The sequence below is a fragment of the Balaenoptera acutorostrata genome, chromosome 15, assembly GCF_949987535.1.
Source record: "Balaenoptera acutorostrata chromosome 15, mBalAcu1.1, whole genome shotgun sequence".
Classification (NCBI taxonomy): Eukaryota; Metazoa; Chordata; class Mammalia; order Artiodactyla; family Balaenopteridae; genus Balaenoptera; species Balaenoptera acutorostrata.
In genome coordinates, this window is record NC_080078.1 from 64,004,138 (window position 1) to 64,028,160 (window position 24,023).

General features: G+C 51.5%; 1 protein-coding gene across 4 annotated transcripts in view; it reads left to right on the top strand.

Moving 5' to 3' along the window:
- Window positions 1–23,167, top strand: part of BPIFB1 (BPI fold containing family B member 1) — a 38,857-nt gene extending 15,690 nt beyond the window's left edge. The window contains exons 1-16 of one of the 4 annotated variants that reach the window (XM_007193281.3): window positions 350–421; window positions 2,937–3,086; window positions 5,680–5,812; window positions 6,516–6,623; window positions 7,548–7,697; window positions 8,468–8,549; window positions 11,601–11,664; window positions 13,425–13,510; window positions 14,518–14,697; window positions 15,642–15,695; window positions 16,186–16,344; window positions 18,447–18,514; window positions 19,411–19,456; window positions 20,359–20,422; window positions 21,377–21,453; window positions 22,995–23,167. In XM_007193281.3, the coding sequence (XP_007193343.2) occupies window positions 2,945–3,086; window positions 5,680–5,812; window positions 6,516–6,623; window positions 7,548–7,697; window positions 8,468–8,549; window positions 11,601–11,664; window positions 13,425–13,510; window positions 14,518–14,697; window positions 15,642–15,695; window positions 16,186–16,344; window positions 18,447–18,514; window positions 19,411–19,456; window positions 20,359–20,422; window positions 21,377–21,453; window positions 22,995–23,027 (1,446 nt within the window). In that variant the 5' untranslated portion in view covers window positions 350–421; window positions 2,937–2,944 and the 3' untranslated portion in view covers window positions 23,028–23,167. Of the gene's footprint in view, window positions 1–349; window positions 460–1,884; window positions 1,996–2,936; window positions 3,087–5,679; window positions 5,813–6,515; window positions 6,624–7,547; window positions 7,698–8,467; window positions 8,550–11,600; window positions 11,665–13,424; window positions 13,511–14,517; window positions 14,698–15,641; window positions 15,696–16,185; window positions 16,345–18,446; window positions 18,515–19,410; window positions 19,457–20,358; window positions 20,423–21,376; window positions 21,454–22,994 lie in introns of those variants that run through there. The other 3 variants (XM_007193278.3, XM_007193279.3, XM_007193280.3) reach the window with 3 other exon arrangements.
- The last annotated feature ends 856 nt before the right edge of the window (window positions 23,168–24,023 follow it).

Sequence of the window (24,023 nt, forward strand, 5' to 3'; positions counted from 1 at the left end):
TTGCTGGCTGGTGAAGCCGGTACCTCTGTGGCAAAGTCAAGGTAACAATGCTGACCCTGGGGGAATGACGCTCCGTTGATATGACTGATGTAAAGCCTGGGGTGGCACCTCCACGTTATAGGTGCTTAAAATGTCATCTGCTCCTGTTTTCATCATTGTCCCCACGGGAGTGGCTGCCCAGGAGGCAGGGAGCCCCTTGCAGAGGCCACACTGTGCCCGGTCCAGCTCCCCTGCCACGTGCCCCCAGTGCCCCACCCACCCCTCGCGTCAGCCAGATCCTTCTTTCTCCAAACTTCAGGAGGCTGGAGTTTGAGGTGGGGCTGTGGTTCACCAGATGCCACAAATATTTACCTTGGAGACCTCAGCCCAGATGCAGAGGGTGTACAGGATATAAGGCTGGACTTCCAGACCCACTGCCCAGGTGAGGAGAGCAGCAGGCCGAGGCCTCCACGTGTCCAGGTAAAAGTGTAGGGAAGGGGCTAACGGCCTACATCACCAGGAAGGGACTGAGCTGGAGACATCTGTTGGGGTCAGGTCAGGAGCAGGAGGGAGGCTTGGCCCTGGTGTAAGATCCCTCGGTCCACTAGGACCTCTAAGGGTCAGGGCCAGGGGGTAGAGAGGTGCCCAGCTTCCTCACCCAGAAGACCAAAGAGCAGTGATGAGGGACTGGATTGGCCCAGTCTCCCCCTGACCTCATCCCCACGACATTAATCCATTCTGCGCACACCAGCTGCTCTGTGGCCAGCCCTGTGCTGGGGTGATTCTGGGGATAAGAACTATCAGACAGTCCTGGCCATCAAGAAACTCCCAATATGGGCCAACATGGTACATGCTGTGCTCAAGGAAAGCCCAGGGACATGGTGGTGGAGGACAGTCAGGGAAGGCTTCCTGAAAGAGGTGGTATGTTGATGGAGAAGCTCAGTAGAAGTTGGCTGGGCAAAGGAAGAGAGAAAGGTATCTCATGCAAAAGGAACAGCATAGGCAAAGGCCAAGAGGTGAGGTACAACGTGGTGGGTGTGTGTAGGGTGCTTGGATTTGTAGAGGAGACAATTTTCCACAAGAGGGGAAGCTACCATCCTCTTGCTTCCCTGAGCACCTCTGATCAGAGGAGGACAGAGGGGTGTGAATTGATAACGAAGGCAAAAGAGAATCAAGGTATTTGAAAGAAAAAGACAGTGGGGTGGGGGCGGGGGGCTTCCCGGGTAAAAGAGCAGGGTGCAGGCAGGGCGTCACCGCTGTCTTCTGACTTTGACTGCAAGGTGGCTCCTTCTGACCCTAGTATCAGCAATAATAACTGTCATCATCGGAATAACAGCTAACACTCATTGAGTGCTTGTGGCATACCGGACCACAAACGGATGGTCCTATTTAATCCTCCCAACAACCCTGTGATGTATTATTATTATTACCCCTTACTTTATAGATGAGAAAACTAAGACAGAGAGGGTAAGTCACTTGCTTGAGATCGCACAGCAAGTGGTAGAGGAAGGCCTCCAATTCAGGTCTGTCTGACTCCCAGGCCCACGATATTTCTCCTCCACCCTCAGGTCTCCTGAGACTCAGGGATGAGGGTCCTATGACTTGACAGGGGTCCTCGTGGCCCAGACCTTCCCAGATTAGCAGGCTCACATTCTCCCACTGTTCCAGGGCTCCCAGGGGCCATTCATTCATTCAGCAACCATTTACTTACTAAACACCCACTGTGTGCCAGGCAGTATGCTGGCTGCTGGGGACACAGTGGGGTGCAGGTAGACCCAACCCTTCCTCCCGGAGCTCTTGGCCTGGTCAGGAAGGCAGGTATTGAATCGTTATTGCAAGTGCGTCAGAGAGCTCACACTGCGCCAGCTCACAGAAGACACTCGTCATCCAGATGCCACGTCTGTCTTCGGCAACAAGAAACCCGGGTGCTGAGCCAAGCGAGGGCCCAGGTCTCTGGGTCAGGATCCTCCCGACCTCCAAGCAGGACCGTCCATAGGAGGCAGAAGCTGCTATAGGGTGCGTGGGGGCAGAGCCAGGGTGCAGGCTGGGGAGCTCAGGATGAGGTTATAGCTGCTGACGCTCCACACCCTGCAGGGGACAGAGCAGCCCAGGAGCCAGATCACCCCAAGCTCCTCTCGCAGGAGGCGCCCACAGGCCTCTCCTCTCTCTTTCTGCCTTTCTCTTCCTGGCTCCAAACAGCCCTCCTCAAACCACTGAGTTTTATGAATTAAGCAAAGAGCTTTCCTACCACTTTGCATCTTACCTGAATTCTCATCTCCCTCCGGCCTCCAAACTTCCTGTCCTGGGCACACACCAGCCCCCCAGGGTGACATTTCTCCAAGTGTGGTCCAGGCTCTCTGGTTGTAGGAGAGGGAAAGCTTTACAGAGAAAGGGACACGTAAGCAGTTTTCAAGAATGAACAGGAGTTCAGCAGGCAGATAAGGAAGGAGGAGAGCATTACAGGAAGCAGGAAGAGCAGGGCAAAGGCACACACAGGAGAGAACAAGGTATGTTCTGGGAACTTCAAGCAGCTTGGAATGACTGGAAATTTGTACAGCAAGAGAGGAAACCCAGGAAGTGAAGTTGGCTGAGGAACTGAAGAAGCAGAAGTGTTTTGTCCTGAGCACTGTTTTGTCCTGTAAGAAAATAGCTAATATTTTCCAAGTGCTTGCCATGCGAAAGGCACTGTGCTAAATGCTTTCTAGATATTAACTCATTTAATCCCGACTCCATGAAGTAGTGGTTATGATGCCCATTTTCCAGATGAGAAAACTGAGGCACAGAGAGGTTAAGTTGATTGTCTAAGGACACAGAGACCCAGTAGGGCTCCAGAGCCCACTCTATTGACCATCTCACTAAACAGCCTCTCCTGGACTCCATGCCCCAAGTCACCAGGCGTGGTGGGCCTGGCCTGGGTCTCTCTGCCCAGCTAACAGGGCCCTCTGTGCTCACCCCAGATTGTGCCATGTGCCACCTGCCAACCCCCAAGAAGATGGCCAGCCCACGGACCTTCACCTTCCTCTGTGGTTTGCTGGCAGCCAATCTGGTGGGAGCCACCCTCAGCCCTCCTGCGGTTCTCAGCCTCAGCTCAGAAGTCATCAAACAAAGTAAGTCTTGGCCGCCCAGGCCTCACCACCATAAGGCAAGGGGGCAGGTAAAGCAGCCCTCCAAATGAGGGAGAGAGTTCCCCGTCCCTGGGGGTATGCAAGGCATTGTTGGGATCCCAGGTCTTGGGTGAGACTTGATTGGGTGAGTTACAAAATTTGGGAGTGTCTACGATCTCAACAGTCCATGATTCCAAGATCCCCTTCTTCTTAAATTCCACGATTCCAAAACACACTACTCTGAGGTTCCATGGCCTGCAGAAGGGGTGTGCGGCCACTGTGTGCGATGACGCAACTGCCTCTCCGGCTGCTCTCACTTAAACCCCTTTGCCAGAGCACCTCTTCTGAGCTAGACCCAGGGTGCAACTAGTCTCCAGAGCAAAGACCCTCAGCTGGGAGTCTGGCCGCCTGGGCCACGGGCACAGCTTTATCACGCTCCAGCTCTGTGGCCCTGGCAACTCCCTGAGCCTTGGTTTCCTCCTCTGCAAGAGGGTCCGCCTCCCTAGGTTGTTGGGAAGTAACAACAACCTTCTTGTTACAGGAAGTAACAAGAGCTTAATGACCTCTACGGTTCAGCTTCTCAACCTCAGCACTGCTGACCTTGGGGACCGAATACCTCTGCTGTGGGCGGCTATCCTGTGCACTCTAGCTGTTTAGCAGCATTCTCGGCCCAGCTGTGACACCAAAAATGTCTCCAGACATTGCCAAGTGTCTCCCAGGGGACATTGCCCCAGTTGAGAACCACTGCTCTGGTGTTGTCCCCTGAGAGGGAGAAAATCAGTGGGCTCTGGAGGTCCAACTGGAGCAAGTAGAGACCAATCCTCTGTATGCAGTGGGCCTGGGCTGCGTCTGGATGGGCAGGGATGGGCCAGGTCCTGCAGGGCCAGACAGGCATTGTAACCAGAGGAGGGAACCCCTAGGAGGGATGGGGAGCAGAGAGCTCTTGACACTCTTTGGGGAGGCATATGTGCCTTGGGCCCACGCTGAATCGCAAGCACATGGAATTTCAGCCAGAAGGAGCTTGGAGAAGAGCAGCCATTTAAGTTCCCCAGCAGCAGCGTCTGAGTTCAGGAGCTGTGTGCAAGTGGGTTGTTCTGGAGGTGATCCCAGGAAACACCTGCAAGAGAGCAGGAAGCAAGTCAGGTAAGGGGAAGTCAGTTACCACCGGGAGCTGGAGCTCTGTCCTCCTGGGCATCTGTGTTGGTCAGGGCCAGTCAGAAGGCAGAAACCACACAGTAAGCCCAATAGATGGGTTTGTATAAAGAATTATTAGCAGGAATTGGAATACTGGGAAATTGGCTAAAAGGAAAAAAGGTGAGAACGCCAAATGAGACCCTAGGGATTGGGATGCAGCAGGGAGCTCAAATCCAAGTACAGAAGAAACATGGAGGAGAGAATCCTCCCCAGAACTCATGGAAGGAGTGTGTTGAAGCCCCTTGAATGGTGGGAAAGTCCCTGAGCTGTCCAGGGTGAGAGCTGGTCCACGGTTGGCAGGCTGAGGCCACCTGGCAGAGAACTGCCTGCCGAGGAGCAAATGGATTTCTTTGGGAAGCAGCCCCTGGACAAAGGGATTGCTGTTGACTCACTGCCATGTTGTCCCTGGGTAACTGCCTGGAAGGGAGCTGGGGTGACCCCAGCACTGGCTGCCAACGGGAGTCCACTCAGCTCACAGCCTGAAGCTCTGGGAGGTGATGCCACTGGAGTCTGGCAAGAGGAGCACCAGGGCCAGGAGGGGAAGCTCCTTCCTCCTCCACGTCCCTCCAGAGCCTCTACTGACAGTGCTGAACAGTGTGCCAGCTGGCAGAGGAGGAATATTTACAGGGACCAGCTCCATTGTCACAGGGCAGGCAAAAAGGCCCGCTTTGTCTCTGAGAGGCACCGACACACAGGGACTCTGGGACACAGTGTCCCCACGGCAAGGGGTGGGGGCGCAACACACCTAAGTCATCCTGCCCAAGGGTGGAGGGAGCTGGGGTATTTATACACCAATTCCCGTCAGTCATTGCCTGAGGTTTTCTTCTGGAGCATCAGCTCTCCAGCACTCTGACCTGCTCTGCACACAAGCCAAATGGGCTCCAGCTGTCAGGAAAAAAGTCCAACCGTGACCAGAACCCAGGGGTCCTGGCTCTTCCTTTCTCTGCTCAGCACCTGGGGCTCTTTGGACAACAGGCCCATAGGATGTGGAGGTCAGAGAATCATTAGCAAGTGAGTTTCAGCTGCAAAACAGCCCCAAACAAGGCCTTATGAGCTCCCTGCCTCTTGGCTCCAGAGTGTTTGCCCTTGGCTAGGGAGAGAGTTGCAGGTCCATGTGCCGGGTGTCCTGGCCAACACTCCCGGCAGAGGCTGGCAACGTTCAAGGGTGTGAATGGTCCCACCCGTGCCCAGCCACAGTCTTCATGTGAAAGTGACCCATCTGGACCATCGTCCTCCAGGTCACATTCACACAGTGGAGATGATCAGAATGGAGCCATCCATACCCTCACCTTATATCCCAGTCCAAGTAGTCCTGAGTGATGTCCCCTCCCAGCCTGGGGCCCCCACCAAGCCATCCTCTCGCCCCTCCTGCTGGACCCTAATCCCTGGGACCTGTCTCCAGTGCTGACGCAGAAACTGAAGGATCACGATGCTATCAACACCCTGCAGCAGCTGCCGCTGCTCAGCGCCATGAAGGAGTCGGCCGGGGGCATATTCAGCAGGCTGGTGAAGTCCATCCTGAAGCATATCATCTGGTAAGTGGAGCAGAGCCAAGCTGGAAGCTAGCTCTTTGCCCACATGTCTGCCCGGGACACGCTTTGCATGCTCAATCAATTGGTCAACAAGCATTGGTTGGTATCAGCTCTGTGCCTGACCGTGAAGGATGGATCAAACGAAGCCTCTCCCTCAGAGGCTCCCAGAGGAGTAACAATAACCGTAAGAGAGTGACCCAGGAACCCTAAGGGGGGTGACCTCAGGGGAAGGTCACCTGGGGTGGGAGGGTGAAGGGATAAGGCGATGCTTCTCAGTGGAGGGGACAGGTGAGCCAATGACTCCATGCTCACCAGGAGACAAGCAGAAATGGCATTCCAGGCAGAGGGACTGGCCTGAGCAAAGGCATGGGCGGGGGGAGGTGAGAGTCAGAGTGGCTGGTGCTCAGACGCCAAGGCCAAGCGGGAGAGATCAGCAGGGCCAGGGCACAGAGGGTCTTACAAGTCAGCCCCAGGTGCTTGGACTCATCTCCTAAGTGATGGGGAAGCCATGGAAGTGTTGCGGGCAGGGGAGAGGAGAAGGATGGGGGCAAGACCGTGCTGAGGAGGAGTCAGCACACAGGGCTTGGGTCCAGCTGCTGGCTGGGCACTGCGGGGTTGGAGACAGGAAGGATGGAGGGAAGCCGGTCCGGGGACAATGCTCAATGAACATGAGGCATGAATCTCATCTCTCCCGTGTCCCATCCAGGCTGAAAGTCACCTCAGCCAGCATCCTCCAGCTGCAGGTGCAACCCCTAGATGATGGCCGGGAGCTGATGATCCATGTTCCCCTGGACATGGTAGCTGGATTCAACACGTGAGTGTCCCCTCAGTCAGGCACAGCTGGCCTGACAGTTTCCTCCACTCATTCTCCCCGCCCCCATCCTCCATGCAGGTGTCTGGAAAAGAGAGTTCCAAGCAGAGGACAGAGCAAGTGCAAAGGCCCTCAGGCAAGAGTGCACTTGCCTTGTTCACAGAACGGAATGAGAGCGGGGAAAGGGGGCAGTGAGGTGGTGCCCCAGTAGGCAGCTGGGGCCAGATCGTACAGGGCCTTGTGGGTCAAGGTGAGGACTTGGTTTTACCAAGCGAGATGGGAGCCGTGCAGGGCTCTAAGCAGAGGAGGGACATGACATGATTTCACATTCTTCAAGAAGCCCTCTGGCTGCTGTGTATGGGGGCAAGAGTGGAGACAGTGAGGCTATCCAGAAGCTACTGCAATAGTTCAGGAGGAGACAATGATAGCATGGACCAGGGTTTAGGAACAGGAAGGTGGTGAGAAGTAGACAGATTCCAAATATGTCTCGGAGGACACAACAGGATTTCCTGACAGATTGAATGGGGGCTCGGGGTGGGGCGGGGGGAGAGGGGAGATTGAGGGGTCAAGGCAGCATGGAGTGGCCAGCAAACAAAACAGGGAAGATCATGAGAGGAGAGGATTTGGGGAAGGATCCATAGTTCAGTTTGTACATGTTAAATCTGAGATGCCTGTAAGACATTTGAGAAGTGAGTTAGGTATAAGTTTGGAAGCTACTGACATAGGCAGAGGATTTAAACCAGGAGAGGAATCCAGAAACTGAGCCTGGGACACAATGAAGTCAACAGTTGAGGAGATGAGGAGAACCCAGCAAGGAGCCTGAGAAGGGAGGAGTGAGAGCCAGGAGACAGAGGTGGACAGCAGGCTTGGCTTGATCCAGCCTGAAGCTGGGATGGAGATCACAGCATGGGGCTCCTCCACTCCCAGGCCCCTGGTCAAGACCATTGTGGAGCTGCACATGGAGGTGGAGGCCCAAGCCATCATCCACGTGGAGACTGGCGAGAGAAACCACACCCACCTGGTCCTCAGCGACTGCTCCAACACCCGCGGGAGGCTGCGCATCAGCCTGCTACATAAGTGAGTGTGACCTCCTCCCACTGGGCTCCTGGCATGCCTGGGAGGGAAGCCAGGTGGTGTCCTGGACCCATTTTACAGATGGAGAACATTGAAGCCCACAGAAGGAAAAGGACTTATCTCTCCTGACTCCTGATCTGGAGCTCCCTCCAGGAAATCTGTGATGCCAAAGAGAGCTCAAGATATCAAGGGTGAAGCGATAATGATGGGATTTCAGGCATCGTGCCAGAAATTGGGGCAAACATTTGAAGGTGGAGAGGAGGCTCTTTCCTAGGCCCCTCAAACCACAAAGGTAGGCTAGGGTGGAGCCATGGGTATAAACTGTGGAGTCAGGCAAACGTGTCTCCTTCATTTACTGTCCAGGTGACACTGGGCAAGTCACCTCCCCATGCCTCACCTTCCAGGCCACAGTGAGAGGATTAACAGGGCAGCAGCGCTAAGCACTCAGCTGAGGGCAGGGCACACAACAGATGCTCAAAGACATGGTGCTTCCCTCCATCTCTCCTTAGCAGGAGAATGGGGGGAAATGCCAACTGCCCTCATCCCAGTGTCCAGCACAAATTCCTAAAGACAACCCCCAGGCCCTGTCCCTGAGAACTGTCTGCCACTGTCTACACCAGGCTCAGGGTCTACACCCAGCCTTGTTTCTAACAGGCCCTGGGCCTTGGGCAAGTTCCTTCCTCCCCTGGACTCAGTCTCCCCTTCTGTAAAACAGGGGAGGGGTGATCATCTCTGACCCTGCCTCATCTCTCTCCTCTTCTCCTCTTGGGAAGGCTCTCCTTCCTGCTCAACTCCTTAGCTGACAAGGTCATAAGGCTCCTGGTGCCAGCCCTGCCCAAGCTGGTGAAAAGCGAGGTAAGTGGAATCAGGGTCTCTCTGGCCTGTGAAGCTTGCTTCCCCTGTTGTTGGGGATGGAACTGCACGCTGGTGCTAAGGGACTTGTGCTTCCTTGAGTGGGAAGCTTCTGGGCTTGGGTCACTCTTTCAGCAGTGGATCCTTGAGATCAAAGTAATGAAACTCCCAAAAGTCAGCCAGGGGACCTTGAACAGTGATGTGCTGATAAATTGCTCACAATTGACTCAGGAGGGGTTGGTTGAAGGAAGGGAGCTCTGATTTGTAACATTTACTGATTTCGTTGATGTAAACACCCCCTCCATTGCCAATTTCAAGCTACTAGTGTGATGTCACTGAACAGAGTCAGGAAGAGATGCCTGGTAGCCCACTCTTGTATGGCATTTCCACCATGCAGGTACAATAGACGTAAAAAAGCTAAGAACAATAGATAACAGTAAAATAAAACAAAATAATTAGGAAGTAATGAGTTTTGAGTTTTCATTGACTTTGATCTTAGCATAACTTATTTAATTGTAAGTTTATACAATTTAATTTTTAATAATGTCAGGTTTAGCACCAAGCTCAGATATTCCTGAAAATTTAACAGTTGGCCCTCATAAATTGGTCCAAGCTGGCTCTAGCGCACCAGGGCCTCACACCATCCTGGTTGTGTCGTCAGGGGTTTGTCACCCACCAGGTCTTGTTGGACTTATTTCTCTGAGTCAGTAAACACGAATCCATCTCATTTTATATGTCCCTTCAATGTCACAGGTAAACTAAAATTCTATAAGTTGGAGTCATCCGCTGTGACCATTGATTTCCACTGTAAATTCCAAGATGTGTTCACAACAGTGATTCTCCTGGGGTTAAAAACACCTTGTCAGGGACTTCCCTGGCAGCCCAGTGGTTAAGACTCCACGCTTCAACTGCAGGGAGCGCAGGTTCGATCCCTGGTCAGGGGACTAAGATCCTGCATGCCGCACTGCGCTGCGTGGCCAAAATGAAATAAATAAATAATAAAAACACCTCGTAAGATAATTAATATATTTTTAATAAAAAAACTTTTTTGAATGGAAAACACACTATTATAACCAAAACCTTTGGGAAAAAATACCCATAATCCTTCTACCTTAACTTGGCGGCTATTTTTTCTTTTGCATGTTGTTTTCCAAATCTCCATCCACATGCACTCAGATTTTTATATGGCTGCACTCGGCATCAATATTATTTGATATCCTCTATGGTATATCTATTTCCTATGCCATTGTATGATACTCATAACTATTTTAATAGCTGCACCGTATTTAATACTTCTTAAAACCATTCCAGAGAGCCTTCTGAAAGGACTTTGAAAGTGAATTCTTTTGTAAAACTTAGCTTCACTTATGTGAGGTATTTTTTCTCTTAAGAAATTTTTTTTTCTATTTAAAGGTGGCAGTTTCTTAAAGTAGAGCCAGCTGGAAATATTTTCCCAGCCTCCAGCAAAATCATATTTTAACTGGCATTATACTTTAATAGCTAAAAATGTGTCTTCCACTAGAAAAGACGGCAAGAACTTGGGATTATAAAATGTTCTTTGCATGATATCTGTTTTTAAGGGTGAAAAGCCAAATACAGTGAACAATTTGAGAAAACTGGCATTCCATTAATCATCATGGTTCCCCACCATGAATCACTGGATTTGAAACTACAGTCCTACGAATATTTTACTTGGCATGAAGGGAAAAAGGCACAGCATGTTTAAATCTGGCAGGAGCCCATCTAGAAAATGCTGATGCCCCTTTCAGTGTAAATATGTGGGTCCCAATCCCAACTGCACATCAGAACCTCTTGGGAAGGCTTTTTAAAATACTGATATCAGGGCTCGACCTGAGAGATTCATATTTAATTGGCCTGGTGGGGCCCTGGTATCCCAGAGGATTCTAGCTGCCCCAGAGGAGGATTCTAATATGTAGCCAGAGTTGAGACCCAGGGGTGGAACTGAAGGAAGGGGAATTGTGGGAGAAGATGCAGAGGGTGCCAGCGACACCTTTCCCATGAGGAACAGACAGTGAATGCTGGGAGTCCCTGAGCTCAACTCCTCCATCCTCCCTGGGCTCAGGGTTGGCAAAGCAGCTGGAGCAGGGAACAGGTTTTTCATAGGAAAAATGAACATTTGTCAAAGTGCATTGTCATTTCTCGAGAGTAGCAATGGGTGGTCAACCAGAAGGTTCTTCACTGGGGAAATTGTACCTAAGACAAAATGACGAAACCTCAGAGCACTGCCCTGGAAAACAGGCTGCCTAGAGCAGAGAACAAGGCCTTTGGGCCCCATGGTCACGTAAGTCAATTGTTTAACTTCCTCCCCAAGAAGAACAGCTCTGGCCAGGGGTTGTCACTATGGACATTTGGGCCCCCTAATTCTTTGCTGTGGCGGCCACCCTGTGCATTGAGGGATGTTTAGTAGCATCCCTGACCTCCACCTACTAGATGCCAGTAACACTCCCCCTAAACTGTGACAACTGAAAATGTCTTCAGTAATTTCCAAATGTCTCTTGAGAGACAAAATCTTCCCCTGCTGAGAACTGCTGCAATTTTGAGGGGAGAAGAGTTCGGGGGGCAAAGAGATGTGTTGGAGCTAGAAACCCACAGAGATTGTTCGCAAGTCTGGTTGGGTGTGTCTTGCTGGCCTGTATTGTAACCTGACACGTGGAAGGAAGTCAGTACCAAGTGTTGACTCAAGAAGTGAATGAAGGAACGCATTCTCCATTTTCCTCCTATGGAAACGTGGGCTCTTGTGAACACGATGAGTCTGAGGGGAGGACAGCTGACAGGCCAGGCACACCCTGGACACAGGGCAAGGGACAAACCATTGCAAAAGATGCCAAGTGACACCAGAGGCTGTGATGGGCTCTGAGCAGCGGTGATGACTGGGGACGTAGATGCACCACTGAGTCCTCAAGCCCATGGGTGAAAATCTGGCTGGCCGTGGGCACAGGGACGGGACTCAGCCCAGGAGAGCTGAGAATGGGTCACTGTGGGGCTATGTGCTGGCCCCTGGCTGATGGAAGCCCTGCATTTGCGCTGTTGCAGCTGTGTCCTGTGATCAAGGCAGCCTTTGAGGACATGTGTGAGGACCTCCTGAACCTGACGAAGGGTAGGTGCGCTGCTCTCTCATACCTTTCTCCTTGACTGCTGAGCTGGCCTCCAGGCCCTGGCTCTGCCCAAGGCAGGCCTCCCCCCATCAGGCCTGAGCAGCAACTTGGCCCAGGAGCAAGTGAGACAAGAATCACCTGATCCCTGCCCAGGATGAGCAGACAGGAAATCACCACAACTGTGACTTCATGAGCACACAGTACGTGCAAGGTTCTATGTGAGCCAGTGGGTGCCCCAGATAAACACAAGTTCAAATCCCAGTTCTGCCACTGATTTGCTCCATGGCTTTGAAAAAGCCAACTCCTCCTCCTTATTCTGTTTCCTCATCTATAAAATGGGGTTTATGCAGTCCTACCTCACAGAATTGTTAGTGAGGATTAAAAGTTTATGGGAAAGTTCCAGATACATAGCAGGTTCTCTGCCTGGCACAGAGAGGTGCTTACAGATGTGTGCTGGATGGGTGGACAGATAGATGGATGGATGGATGGATGGATGGATGGATGGATGGATGATCAGAGACTACTATGGGCTACTAGGGAAGAAATAAATTGTATCCTCAGATCACTCACAGTGAAATTCTGAGTTCTTGGACCCCTCAGAGAGGGGATTGGTGGGAAGAAGAAAATGCTACCATCTACTCTTTTGGGATCTGAAGAGGTTCATTCAAAGCCACCAGAGAGGAGTGGAAAGAAGAGAATGGAATCAATAGGCATTCAGCACCCATAGAGCACCTGCTTTGGGCCAAGCCCTTGGGCTGAGTATTTTATATACACTGTCTTACTGACTCCTCAGACAACTCCATGAAGTGGAGTGGATCATTACCCCACTTCACAGATAAGGAAACTGAGGCTCAGAAATGAAATCATTTGTCCAAGTTCACAGAGGAAATTAGTGATAGGGGAAGGCTTTAACCCAATTCTTCAAGTTCCAAGTCTGGTTTAATTCAGATTTGAGCCAACTTTACTAGGTACCAGTCCTGTACAACCTATGAGGCAGGTATACTACTCTCTCCCCATTTTAAGATGAGGAAACTGAGGTTCAGAGGCTAGCCAAGGCCGCTGGGGCTCCAACCCAAGTCTGTCCGGCTCCCCTGCTCCCCAGGGGCAGAGCAGGAGGCCTCCCCCAGGAGCAGGCAGACCAATGACCAACTCCCCGCCCGCCTCTGCGCCCCTCCCTAGTCCTCTCCATTTTCCGCCCAACAGCCCGGGCACATGAGACGCCACCGCCATCTGGCGGCCAAGTGGGGAATCCCAAGGCAAACGCACGCGATCCCTAGCACAGACCCAGACCCTGCCCCCCTGCAGGGGGGGTGCAAATCTGTCTGGTGGGGGAGGTAGACAGGTATAAGCAGTAGGTCAGTTTTGTTCCAAACCAGAACGTTGGCATAGGACCGACTGGGTTCAGATCCTTTCACAGTATGCCCTTGAGGGACATAATTCACTTCACTTTTGTGAGCCTTGGTTTCCCCATCTGTAAAATGAGGGTAATCGTAGGACCTACCTCCTAAGGTTATTGTGAGGATTCCATGAGGTAACACATGTAAAGGTTTAACACGTTACCTGGTGCTTGATATATGCTCAATAAATGTCAGTCAGTATCATCATCATGTTTATCACGGTCCTCATCAACATCATCGTTACGTCTGCTCCTTCCCTTACTCCACCTCATGCAATAATGCTGCTCCAGCCAAAAGCAGCCCCAAACCATCCCATCCAATACTGTCCTCCACCCTCACACAACTTTCTTCTTCTCCCTGAGCAGTGCCCGTTTCTCTCAACTCTGACCATCTGGAGTTTGACTTTATGTCTCCTGCCATCGACCATGATGTTGTTCATCTCATCCTGGGGGTGAGTGTCATGGGACCTCAAGGAGAAAGTGGGGACATCACTGCCCTTCTCTGACCCCCAAGGGTCAGACACCATGGGTCTGTTTCAGGGGAGAAAACGCCAGTCACAGTTAGGACACACAGGCTGATTTAGAAGAATCTCAACAGGCTGAACATGTCCCATGTAAACCATTCTGATGGAGAAAAATCAGCAGCTGGAAGCTACAGGCCACACACAGAACATCGACCCCAGTGACCTGATTTCCTCCAACCCTGATTTTTCCAGTCAGGGTCCAGAGTGTGTGGGGCTCTTGGCCTTTCTCTCAGGCAAGCCCTTTCCATTCCTCAAATATCTGGTGACCTTGAACAAGAGCCCAGGATGAAGACACATCACTGGGGATCACACAGACCTAAGTTTATCTCCCAGCTCCACAGCTCCCTGGTGTGTGACTTTGGGCAAGTTTCTTCACCCCTCTAAGCCTCAATTTCCTGATCTGTAAAATGTAATAACAATGGTCACCAAGGAGAGGAAGAAATGAGGCTGCATGGGACCTGGCAAGAAACCAGTAACCATCGGTTCTCTATAAAATGTGGAGCCGCCCACCCACACTGGGGCTGGACGCCTTCAGGGACCAGTTCAAGCAAGGCAGCGTGAATCTCAGACCAGTTTTCACGGATCCTTGGAAAACAGCAGCATCAAACATTTCCATCCATTCTGTTGCAGTCTTGAATTTTCCCTTCATCTAAAGGGTTTGTGAGGTATCTGAGAAGTTGAAACCTAAATGCCACATAAGACATCTAGATTTTTTAAAAATCAGAGATTACCTGAGGGGTGCAAGTGCAGTAGATGTTGCTAGGCACCTGAGATAAGTCATCATCTACAGCACAGCACTGAATGCCAGGCTGAGTTTCCTGGCAGCAAATGCAGAAAGGGAAACAAGCTGAATGGTGTCATTTCCTTCTAGGTTATTACTGGATACATCGTGGAGTTAAAGTTCCCAGACAACTCTCTGCTCTGTGTCTCCTTAGGCCAAGTTGGTGGACTCGGAAGGAAAGGTGACTAAGCTGTTCAATGACAGTGTGGATTCCCTGAATCTGCCCTCCCTACACTATACCCCTTTCAGCCTCACCATGAGGAAGGATGTGGTGAATGCTGCAGTAGCTGCCTTGCTCCCTCCAGAAGAGCTCATGGTCCTGTTGGACTATGTGGTAAGCCTCAGCATGGGACAGAGCGTGAAGCCACCTCTGCCGCATCATGGGGATTTCTTGAATCAACGGGGACACAAGGACTCCTAAGCAGGCACCACCTGTCAGGCTCAGCTTACATATCTCCAGTGATGGAGAGCTCACTCCCTTCTCAAACAGACCCTGCCTCTGATATATAACTCCAAAGCTGAAAACCTCCCTGTAACATCCAGCGCCAGTCCTAGTTCTGCCCTCCTGGAACCTGAAACGCCTGCATCCTCTACCAAATAACAGGCCTGTCCAAAGGGCATTTTAGATTCTGACTGGCCCTGGGATGGTGATTGCACCACCGCTGTTCACTGCAGGACCCACGGCAGACATCACTAATCTCTCAGGGCCCTCCTTCCTGTTGACCCTGGATGCTGACACAGCTGCAGAATCCTTATCAATCCAGCACAGCAGACAACCACCACTAGTCAACTGGAGTGTGCCACCTCACCGGGGTGACCGATGGGGAAACCAAGGCCCAGAAGGGGATAGGGTTGGCCCAAAGTTAGGGAAGCGGGACAGGACTTCAGGTCAGCTGACAGACAACAGATCACCAAGCTCTCGGGGATTAGAAGTCAGGGTGAGGGGCGGGGGTGACGAGAAAAGGGGAGTGGTCACCAGCAACCACATTCATGACTATAGTAAGAATTCGGTCGCTTCTCTATGTCCTCTGAGAACAGGGAGCCGCCCACAGACCCACAAGCACCACCAACCCACAATAAAAGTCCAGGCCGGCGGGGACTTCATTCTCCGCAGCCGCTGACATAGAGGATGTTTCCCACCAGGGACAGACATGTGCACTGGACCACCAGGCCCTCCCAGCTTTTCTGGGGTTTGGGGGATCCCAGCAGTGGGGCTGCTGGAGGTGTGTCTCCCCTCTCCCCGCCAGCGGACCTGCTCTGGCTTCCTCTCTTCCTTAGCTTCCTGAGACGGCCCGCAGGCTGAAGTCAAGCATCAAGGTGATCAGTGAAAAGGTTGGTCCATTTACCATCTGCAGCCTGAAGGGTGTTTGTTGTGGTCTGTCTACTGGCCTCTGGGGAGTAAAGTACGTGTGGAACTGCTCTGTCCTTCGAGCACTGGTGACTGTAACAGACTGGTCCCAGTCCTCACGGAGATTTCAATCTAACAGGACAGTTTGACCTGAATCAAATAATTACACAGATAATAATTCAGTTACAAGTGTGGTGACAAAGGACAGATTCTAGGGGTTATGAGAGCACTACTGGGGCACCTGATAGAGTCTGGGAGATTAGGAAGGGCTTCCCTGAAGGGAAAAGTATTCCAGATATAGGGAGAAGCAAAACCAAAGGCTGTGAGATGGGGAGACAAGCAGTCAATTCCAAGATCTGAGGAAGCAGGGAGTCCAGGAAGGTTGACAGTGGCCAGACCACATGGGGCCGCATGGGGCCGGCAGGCCATGGTGAGGCACTTGGGAGGTCACATGTGGATCTGATGTCCTTTCAGGCAGCAAATCAGCTGGGGCCCACACAAATCGTGAAGATCCTGACTCAGGAGAACCCAGAGCTCTTTGTGGACCAGGGAAATGCCAAGGTGGCCCAACTGATCATGCTGGAAGTATTTGCCACCAATGAAGCCTACCGCCCCTTCTTCACCCTGGGCATTGTGAGTTCAGTTGTCTGAGACGTTGGCAGCAACCTGGGGGACCCCTCTGTCCACTGTTCCTGTTCACCCCTCTTGCTTTGCTAAACCTTTCCACCACTCTTTTTATCTCGCAGGGATAGGGGAAGGGAATGCTGAACCAAGAATCAGGAGATTTGGGGGCCCAGCTCTTTATTAGTCAGGATCTTTGGGCAGAAATTTAATTCACATGCACAAAATGAATTGTATTAGCTCGTATAACTGAAAAGTCTAGGTCAAGATGGCTTCAGGAATAGCTGGATCCAGGTGTTCAACCAATGTCATCTTCATTCTTCTCTCTTCCCTTGTTTTTCTTTGTGCTACCTTCATCCTCAGGCAGGTTATCCCTTCATGGAAGTGCCCCCAAGCTGCATCAGGCTTATAACCTATCCGCTTGGCAACCCCAATGGAAAAGCTTCTCTTTCCCAGTAGTTCCAGCAGAACTTCCAAACCTGACTCTCATTGGCTGAGTTAGGGTCAAGTGCCCACTCATGAACCAACCAGCGTGGCCAGAAAAATGAAATATGTAAATTTTCTGAGCTGGGACACACACACACAAACACACAGGAGTGGGGAATTGGGTTTGTCTCTATCCAAACCACAGGCCTGAGAGGGAAAGGGGTAATTCCTCTTCTGAAGTATGAACAGAACTAAATCATCTCCAAGTAAGTTCTTAACTGATTTTTGCAGTAACCCCAACAGGTCAGATCTCAGAGCTTCTATATAGGGGGATCCTGTGCGTAAACGTATGGGGCTGAGAGTCATCAAAGGGCAAGCCCAGTAGGAAGGTATCTTAGATGGGGCCCTTAGAAACAGGCCCGAGACAAAGACTCTTATAAAAGTGGTGTATTGGGGGAGAGCTCCCAGGAGAAGGACTGAGCAAGGGTGTGGTCTCAGCTGGAGGCTCGCTTCTGCTTCACCCCACAGAGAGCTCGGGAGCATGGTGGCACTAGAGTCGAGCCCAGGCTGAAACAAGAAGGCTGGCCTTTTGTACCCCCTTGTCCTTCAGTTGTTGGCCATAACTGCCCCCAGAGTAGGCACAACATAACCTCCCAGCAAGGCCGCTCCGCTCCAGCAGGGGCAGTTCCCCAGACAAGGGGACGGCTGGGCACTGTTAACAGCAGCATTCAGCCGCTGAGGAATGGATGCCCCACCCGAAAAAAGGACCTGAGTGGGCCACCAGCTGTATCGCACAGAGGACAGGGAGGAGGAAGAGACGAGGCAAGGTTCATGGCTGGGCCCTGGATAAGTGAGGCCGAGGAATCTGGACACCACCTGGTTGTTGGAGGCTTACGTTACACTCTCCTTACAGGAGGGTCGCTGCATGTCCTGTGCAGGCTGTCCACAGGCCACGTCAGCGGGCACCATTCACACAACTACAGGATGCACAGTGCCCTGGCTTCCTGTGTGGGAGGATACTCAGCCCCCAACCAGCAGGGGAAGTGAACTGCCCATGGCCAGCCTCACTCTCTGGGGACTTCCCCTCCATGGCCAATGGCAGACACTTTTCAAAAGGTCACCAAGGCCAGGCCTGCAGGAGAAGTTTGTTCTCTGGGTGCAGCTGCCCTGGAGCTGGAGCCTGGCACTTGGGCTCACCCCAGCCCATGCGTCAAGATGATGGATACCTTCGGCACCTGCGTTTGAGGCCTGGCTTAGTTTCTGACCTTTCCAATAATAATAACCGGTTAACATTTACCATCCTGTCTGCCCCTCAGTTTCCTCACCTCTACAATGGGGTAATAATAGGACTCACTTCACAAGAGTCGTGAGGATCAAAGGAGATGATCAGATAAAGCTCTTAAAACACCACCTGACACACAGTGAGGGCTCCGTGTGTATTGGCTACTGTCATCATTGTCATGATCAGTAATCCTCTGTGCAGTCTCTTCGATGGGGAGTGGGTACAGGTACCAGCCCAAGAGAGAAGGAATTTGAGGCCCACAGAGGTCAGACCCTTTCCCAAGGTCACAGCCAACAGCTGAGATTCAGACCGTGTCAGCTTGGCCCCAGAGCCTCCTTGCAGAACCCCACACTCCACACCTGACACATCCTCTAAATAAATGGGGCCTGGGTTTCTCTTGTTGCAGGAAGCGACCTCAGAAGCTCAGTTTTACACCAGAGGTGACCTACTTATGCTCAACTTTAACAAAATCAGGTAAACATGAAAATCACTGTGAAGATTCTGGTGATGAAAATGAGTCCTGTCTGGTGACCACTGGTTTCTTTAAACACCCAGCGTTTTGAGCCTCTGGGGTGACAGTGTGAGTGAAGGCTGCTTCCGGACGGGCAGAAAGGCTGCCTTGCCGGGACTGTCCCACTGTCAAGGACTGAGTGTGAGAGAAAGCAGAGAGGGACATGGCCTTGCAGCAGTCACGGGGCAGGCTGACCCTGGCCACGCGGAAGGGGCCGCCCAGCACCATCCCCTCGGCCTAGGGCAGCCCATTTTGGACACCAAGAAAGTAGCAGTGACAGTCATGCCCGGATGCTGAGCCCCCATGGGGCCCAGCCCAGCAGCACACGGCTCCCGCTGCCTGCTACACCCCTGCCTGTCCTCCCCTCATCCCACCACCCTCCTGCTGCCCCAGAGGGAGTTCAGGGGTTGCAAACTGGAGCCTCCTGGGACAAATCAAGCCCATGGATGTGTTTTCATCAGCCCACATAGGGTTAGGTTTTTTAATATAAATTAGTCGCCAACATATACAAATCAGAATATCTGGCCGCCATGGCCTGCATTCCTATATGGCAACAAACAGTGGAGCTAGGAATTAGGTACCCCCTTTAGAAGGAGAAAGAGCTCCTCAGTCCACCATGGTCCTCACTCCTGGGGGTGATCTTTCTGCCTGCTCTTTGGGCAACTATTTGTTTGCTATCTCCCCCCGCTTCCCCCATGCATTACAATGTAAGCGCCATGAAGCAAGGATTTTATTTGGGTCACTGCTGTACATCCAGAGCCTGCACTGTGTCTGGTACATAATAGGTGCTCAGTAAATAGTTGATGAATGAATGAATGGGACTCCGAGGGACCAGCCTCATGGGCATCTTCTGTTGCAGCTCTGATCGGATTCACCTGATGAACTCAGCCATTGGCCTGTTCAATGTGAGTATGAACAGATTTTCCCTGGGGATGCAGGGGATTGCCAAGGATGGTCCATCTCAGAAGCAGACATTGCCCAGGATTTGCTTTGAACAAGGTCCCCACGGGCAGCCCCATGGTGAGCTGGCCAGCCTCCCTGATCTCAGCCTCAAAGTCCAACCTCCTGGTTCAGGTGTTTACTGAGCACCTACTGTATGCCAGACACAGCTGAGACTACACACATTCACAAACACACGGATACACACGAACTTCCCTTCTGTAAAGTTCTGACCCTAAAACGGAAAACAAATCTCCTTTATTCACATCTCATTTCACTCATATAGACTCATCTCAGTGGTGACCCTGGGCAGCGCCTTCCCCCCAGTCCTCAGTTTCCCTGTCTGAGTCAGACTGAATCAGAGATCTCAAATTGGCTGAATCCTGTCTTCTGCTGTGGTGGGGTATTTGTTTCTTTGTTTTGGGGAGGGGCAAATTTTTCCACCCTTTTGTTTCGTCTTTTAATTTTTTTTGACAAATATTTTTTAATGGGGAGGTTTCCACATGAAAATCAGGACTTCTGGCTTCCCTTGAGAAGTTAAAACCTCGGGAAACAGGGTGAAATTCCCTTGGAGAATTCTGCTGAAACAGAGCGGTGGAGCCCTTGAGATTGAGGGCGAGGGATGCATCCCACAAATGTACCCCAGTCCCCTACCTGCTGGATCTAGGGCCACCTGGTTTGTGCCCCACCCCTCCCCCCACAGCCTGTCTTGTCCGTGGAGCCCTTGCAGTTCTGACCAGTCAGGAACCTGAGATTCAGCATCTCCACCAGCTGCCCTCGCCAGAGGGCGGGACTGTGCCCATTCTAGGAATGGCTGGGAGGACTTCAGATTCTCAGCCAGGGTGATTGGGCCCCTTCTCTTTCACAGCCTGAACTTCTGAAAGACATCATCACCAAGATCCTTGCCTCCGTCCTGCTGCCAAACGAGAACGGTGCGTCCCTTTGCTGTCCATCCCCCTGGTCCCCAGGGCGTTGAGGGCAGGTGCTTTACTTCTCCTGCCTGTGTCTCCATTTGGGGCCCCTTTCATTTAGTTTCCACCTATCCTCAGAGCCTAGTTCTAATTCTGCCTCCTCCAGGAAGCCTTCCAGGTCATCAACCTGGAAGTGAGCTTCCCCATCTCCAGCATTCCAGCCCAATTTCTTCACTCGTGCCAGAGCCTAGGCATGCATGGCAATGCCCCAGGCTCACAGGGCTGACAGCAGGAGAGAGACAGAGGTGGAAACAGACAACTAGAGCACACCCGATATGCCTCCTATAGACACGGGCTCAAGTGCTGATTCCCCTTCTTGCTGGCTGCCTGACCTTGGACAAGCTGCCTTATCATCCTGAGCCTCAGTTTCTCCATCTGTAAAATGGGAAAATAAGAGCACCTTCCTCAGAGGCATAAAGGAGAAGATGTTTGTATGAGGGTAGAGAGGGGGTGCCTGCACAGTCAGTGTTCAACAGTTCTTAGCCTTTGCTGTTGTTGGCATTGTTATTTGTGTCAGTAGTGGAGGAAGCCAAGAGAAAAGGTTGGAATTATTCTTGTTGAGCCCCAGGTCATGGGGATGGGGAGAACTGGTAACCTCTGACTTTTGTCATGTCTTTGTTTTATTAGAGTAAGAAATCTCAAAGTATAGGCACGTGCTGTGGATGATGGGAGGCCCTGATGGTTCTTGAGCAGGAGCATGAGAGGATGTGAGGGTACCTTTTGGAGCAGCCAGAAGCTGGGGCTGGAGACAAAGAACGGGGAGATGAGGCTGGGTGGACGCTAGAGCTGGAGAACAGGGAGAGGCAAAAGGGGCAGTCTGAGTCGGGAGTGCCGGGTCTAGGAACTGTGAGCCTGTCCACGGCTGCCCAATCCCACCCCAGGCCCACCATTCTCTGACCACACTTGTGATTTCAGGCAAATTAAGATCCGGGATCTCAGTGTCAATGGTGAATGCCTTGGGATTTGAGGCCGCTTCGTGGTCTCTGACTGAGGTGAGTGGGGTTAAACATACAGTCGCAGGGAGAGGCCAGGGATAGGAGGTGGGTGCTGCTCTCCCATCCTGGCCCCTCTGGTCACTTATGGGGGACCTTGGGCAAGTCCCGTCTCCTCTCAGGGCCTCATGTCCTCATCTGTAAGCGGAAGAGGATGGCTGTCCTAGCCTGGAGTCATAAGCCTCCAGCCTTTTCTATCTTACCTGTCATCCCACCTGGCAGAGGGAAGGGTAGGAGGCTTTGTTAACTGGCTTCAAAGGCAAGTTGACATTTGACTCATTTTCAGCTGCCCACCCTCAAAAACTGTGTCCATGCTTCAGCTGGCTTTGATGGAGAATTATGACAGCATACTGTGCATGATACCTAGGCTGGGTCTAGACTCAGGGACCAGAGGACCAGCTTAAATGCCAACTCTGCCTCTCTCTCTCGCCAGGGACCCTCAGGCAGATCCTTTGGCCTCTCTGAGCCCAGGTTCCTCACCCATAAAACCAGCAGATGTCTAAATATACAGGCCATGCACTAATGAACTACATACAATGATTCAATTATAATATGAGCAGTTTATACTGCATTTAATTCATGTTGGATGGACACAACAGGTGTCCATCCAACTGGGTGGCTGGAGGTTAGTATATTTCATGTATCTCTTATTAGGGGGCATTTAGCAACTGTCCTGTTGTTTTTTTTTTAATCAAGTTGCAAAGCATCATTTGCAGTTTGGGTTAGAAAGGTATCATTTCCCCTTTGGATCTGCTTTTTCCAAATTTCCTGTTTTGCTCTATTCATTTGTTTTGGACTAGCTGCACGCTGATATCCTTTTTATAGCCTTACGACATAATATGTTTTAAAATCTAGTCAAAGGAATGAATAAATGGATAGATTTGAGGGAATTCCCCAGCGGTCTAGTGGTTAGGACTCCATGCTTTCACTGCCAAGGGCCCGAGTTCAATCCCTGGTGGGGAACTAAGATCCCACAAGATGCGCAGCATGGCCAAAATAAAAAAGGATAGATCCAAGATTAAACAAGTACGGCTTTAAAAAAGTTAATGGTAGAATCTAGATGACGAGTATACAAGTGTTCACTATAAAATTCTTTCAACTTTACTGTATATTTGAAAATTACCATAATAGAATGTTGGGGGAAATCTAATAGGTTACATTCCTTGTATCACACTTAGTTTCCTCAAAAAAGGCAGAGCGTTGTTAAAAATTTAGCTGCCTGGGACCCAATGGATACAGCCAGGAATCTGCATTTTCCAAAACTTCTTGGGAGTTTTGTTGATCTGCTGGGCCTGGGGACAACAGTCCTATATAATCCCAGACTTGGCACCCAGATACTTTACCTGTGCCCCAGGCCCCTGCATGGTGTCACTGTTCACACACAGACGCTCCTGCTCTGACCCTCCCAAGAATTTTTTATGAATGAGTTCAGGGTCATGACCCCCAATGCCAGCAGTCACCTTGTGGAGGATAAACTAGCATAAACCACAAAAGGGCAGAATGTTAAAAAAACTTTTTTGACTTTTCTCCTCCAATTCCAGGATGCCCTTGTGGTCACCCCGGCCTCCTCGTAGAACCTCAGACCATTTTCCTCTCTCCCAGTGAAGACTTGTATGGCGGCCTTCCATGCAAGCCGGGTCTCAGTGGGAGTGTGGAAGCCAGCTCTGTAGACTGGCCCTCTCTGCAATAAATAAACTTGTCTGTGATTCCTGCAGTCTGGAGTGTGTCTTTGTCCCAACTCAGGGGTCATTTTGCCCCTGGCAGGCTTAGGGACTGGACATCCAAGCCACATCTAGGTCATGTTCAGGCACATCTGAGCCAATCTGAGCCATGTCCAAGCCATGTCTTGGTGACATCAAAACACACATGGACAAGGTCCAAGGTTTTGGCCACCTCCCTGAGCGACAGGAATAAAAAAGCCAGTTGCCCCCTCCTGCCTTCCACGTCAGCTTCTAGACCACCTATGGTAGGACAACCTCTCTGGTGGGTACGCACGTTGTGTTGATCTTGGTCATGTGGTGGGTCGAGGGATCGCTGAACAGTGTGACTCTGGAGGCAGGATTTGAGTTCTGGCCTGGACCCCTCAGTGATTGTTTGACCCTAAAATGTGGCTCCCCCTCTCTGGGCCTCAGCTTCCTTCTCTGTAAAATGGGGAGAATCTTAGTCCCCACCTTGGAGGGCTGTGGTGAGGATGAAATGAGAGAAAACAGTTCCCAGCACGTGGGAGGTGCTCAAACAATGTCATCTGTGGGTGATGTCATTGTCACTCTTGTTACCTAGACTCCGGGATGTTGGGCCTTATCACTGAAGTCCCTTCCCACTTAGACAGCACGTGACTGTCATTGTCTCCCTGGCCCTCCTGATGCCAGCAGGTTCAGGACAGACAATAAGGCCCCTGTCCTCCAGACTCTGGGTCCATCCCAGCACGCAGAGCTCACATCCCATGAGGCGGGTGTTTCAGGAAAAGACGCTACACAGCTTCACAGTAAAAACATCCATAAGAACACCTCGCAACGTGGAAAGGCAGCCAGGAAGGAGTTTCTCCTACAGGACTCCTACAGGTTAGACCG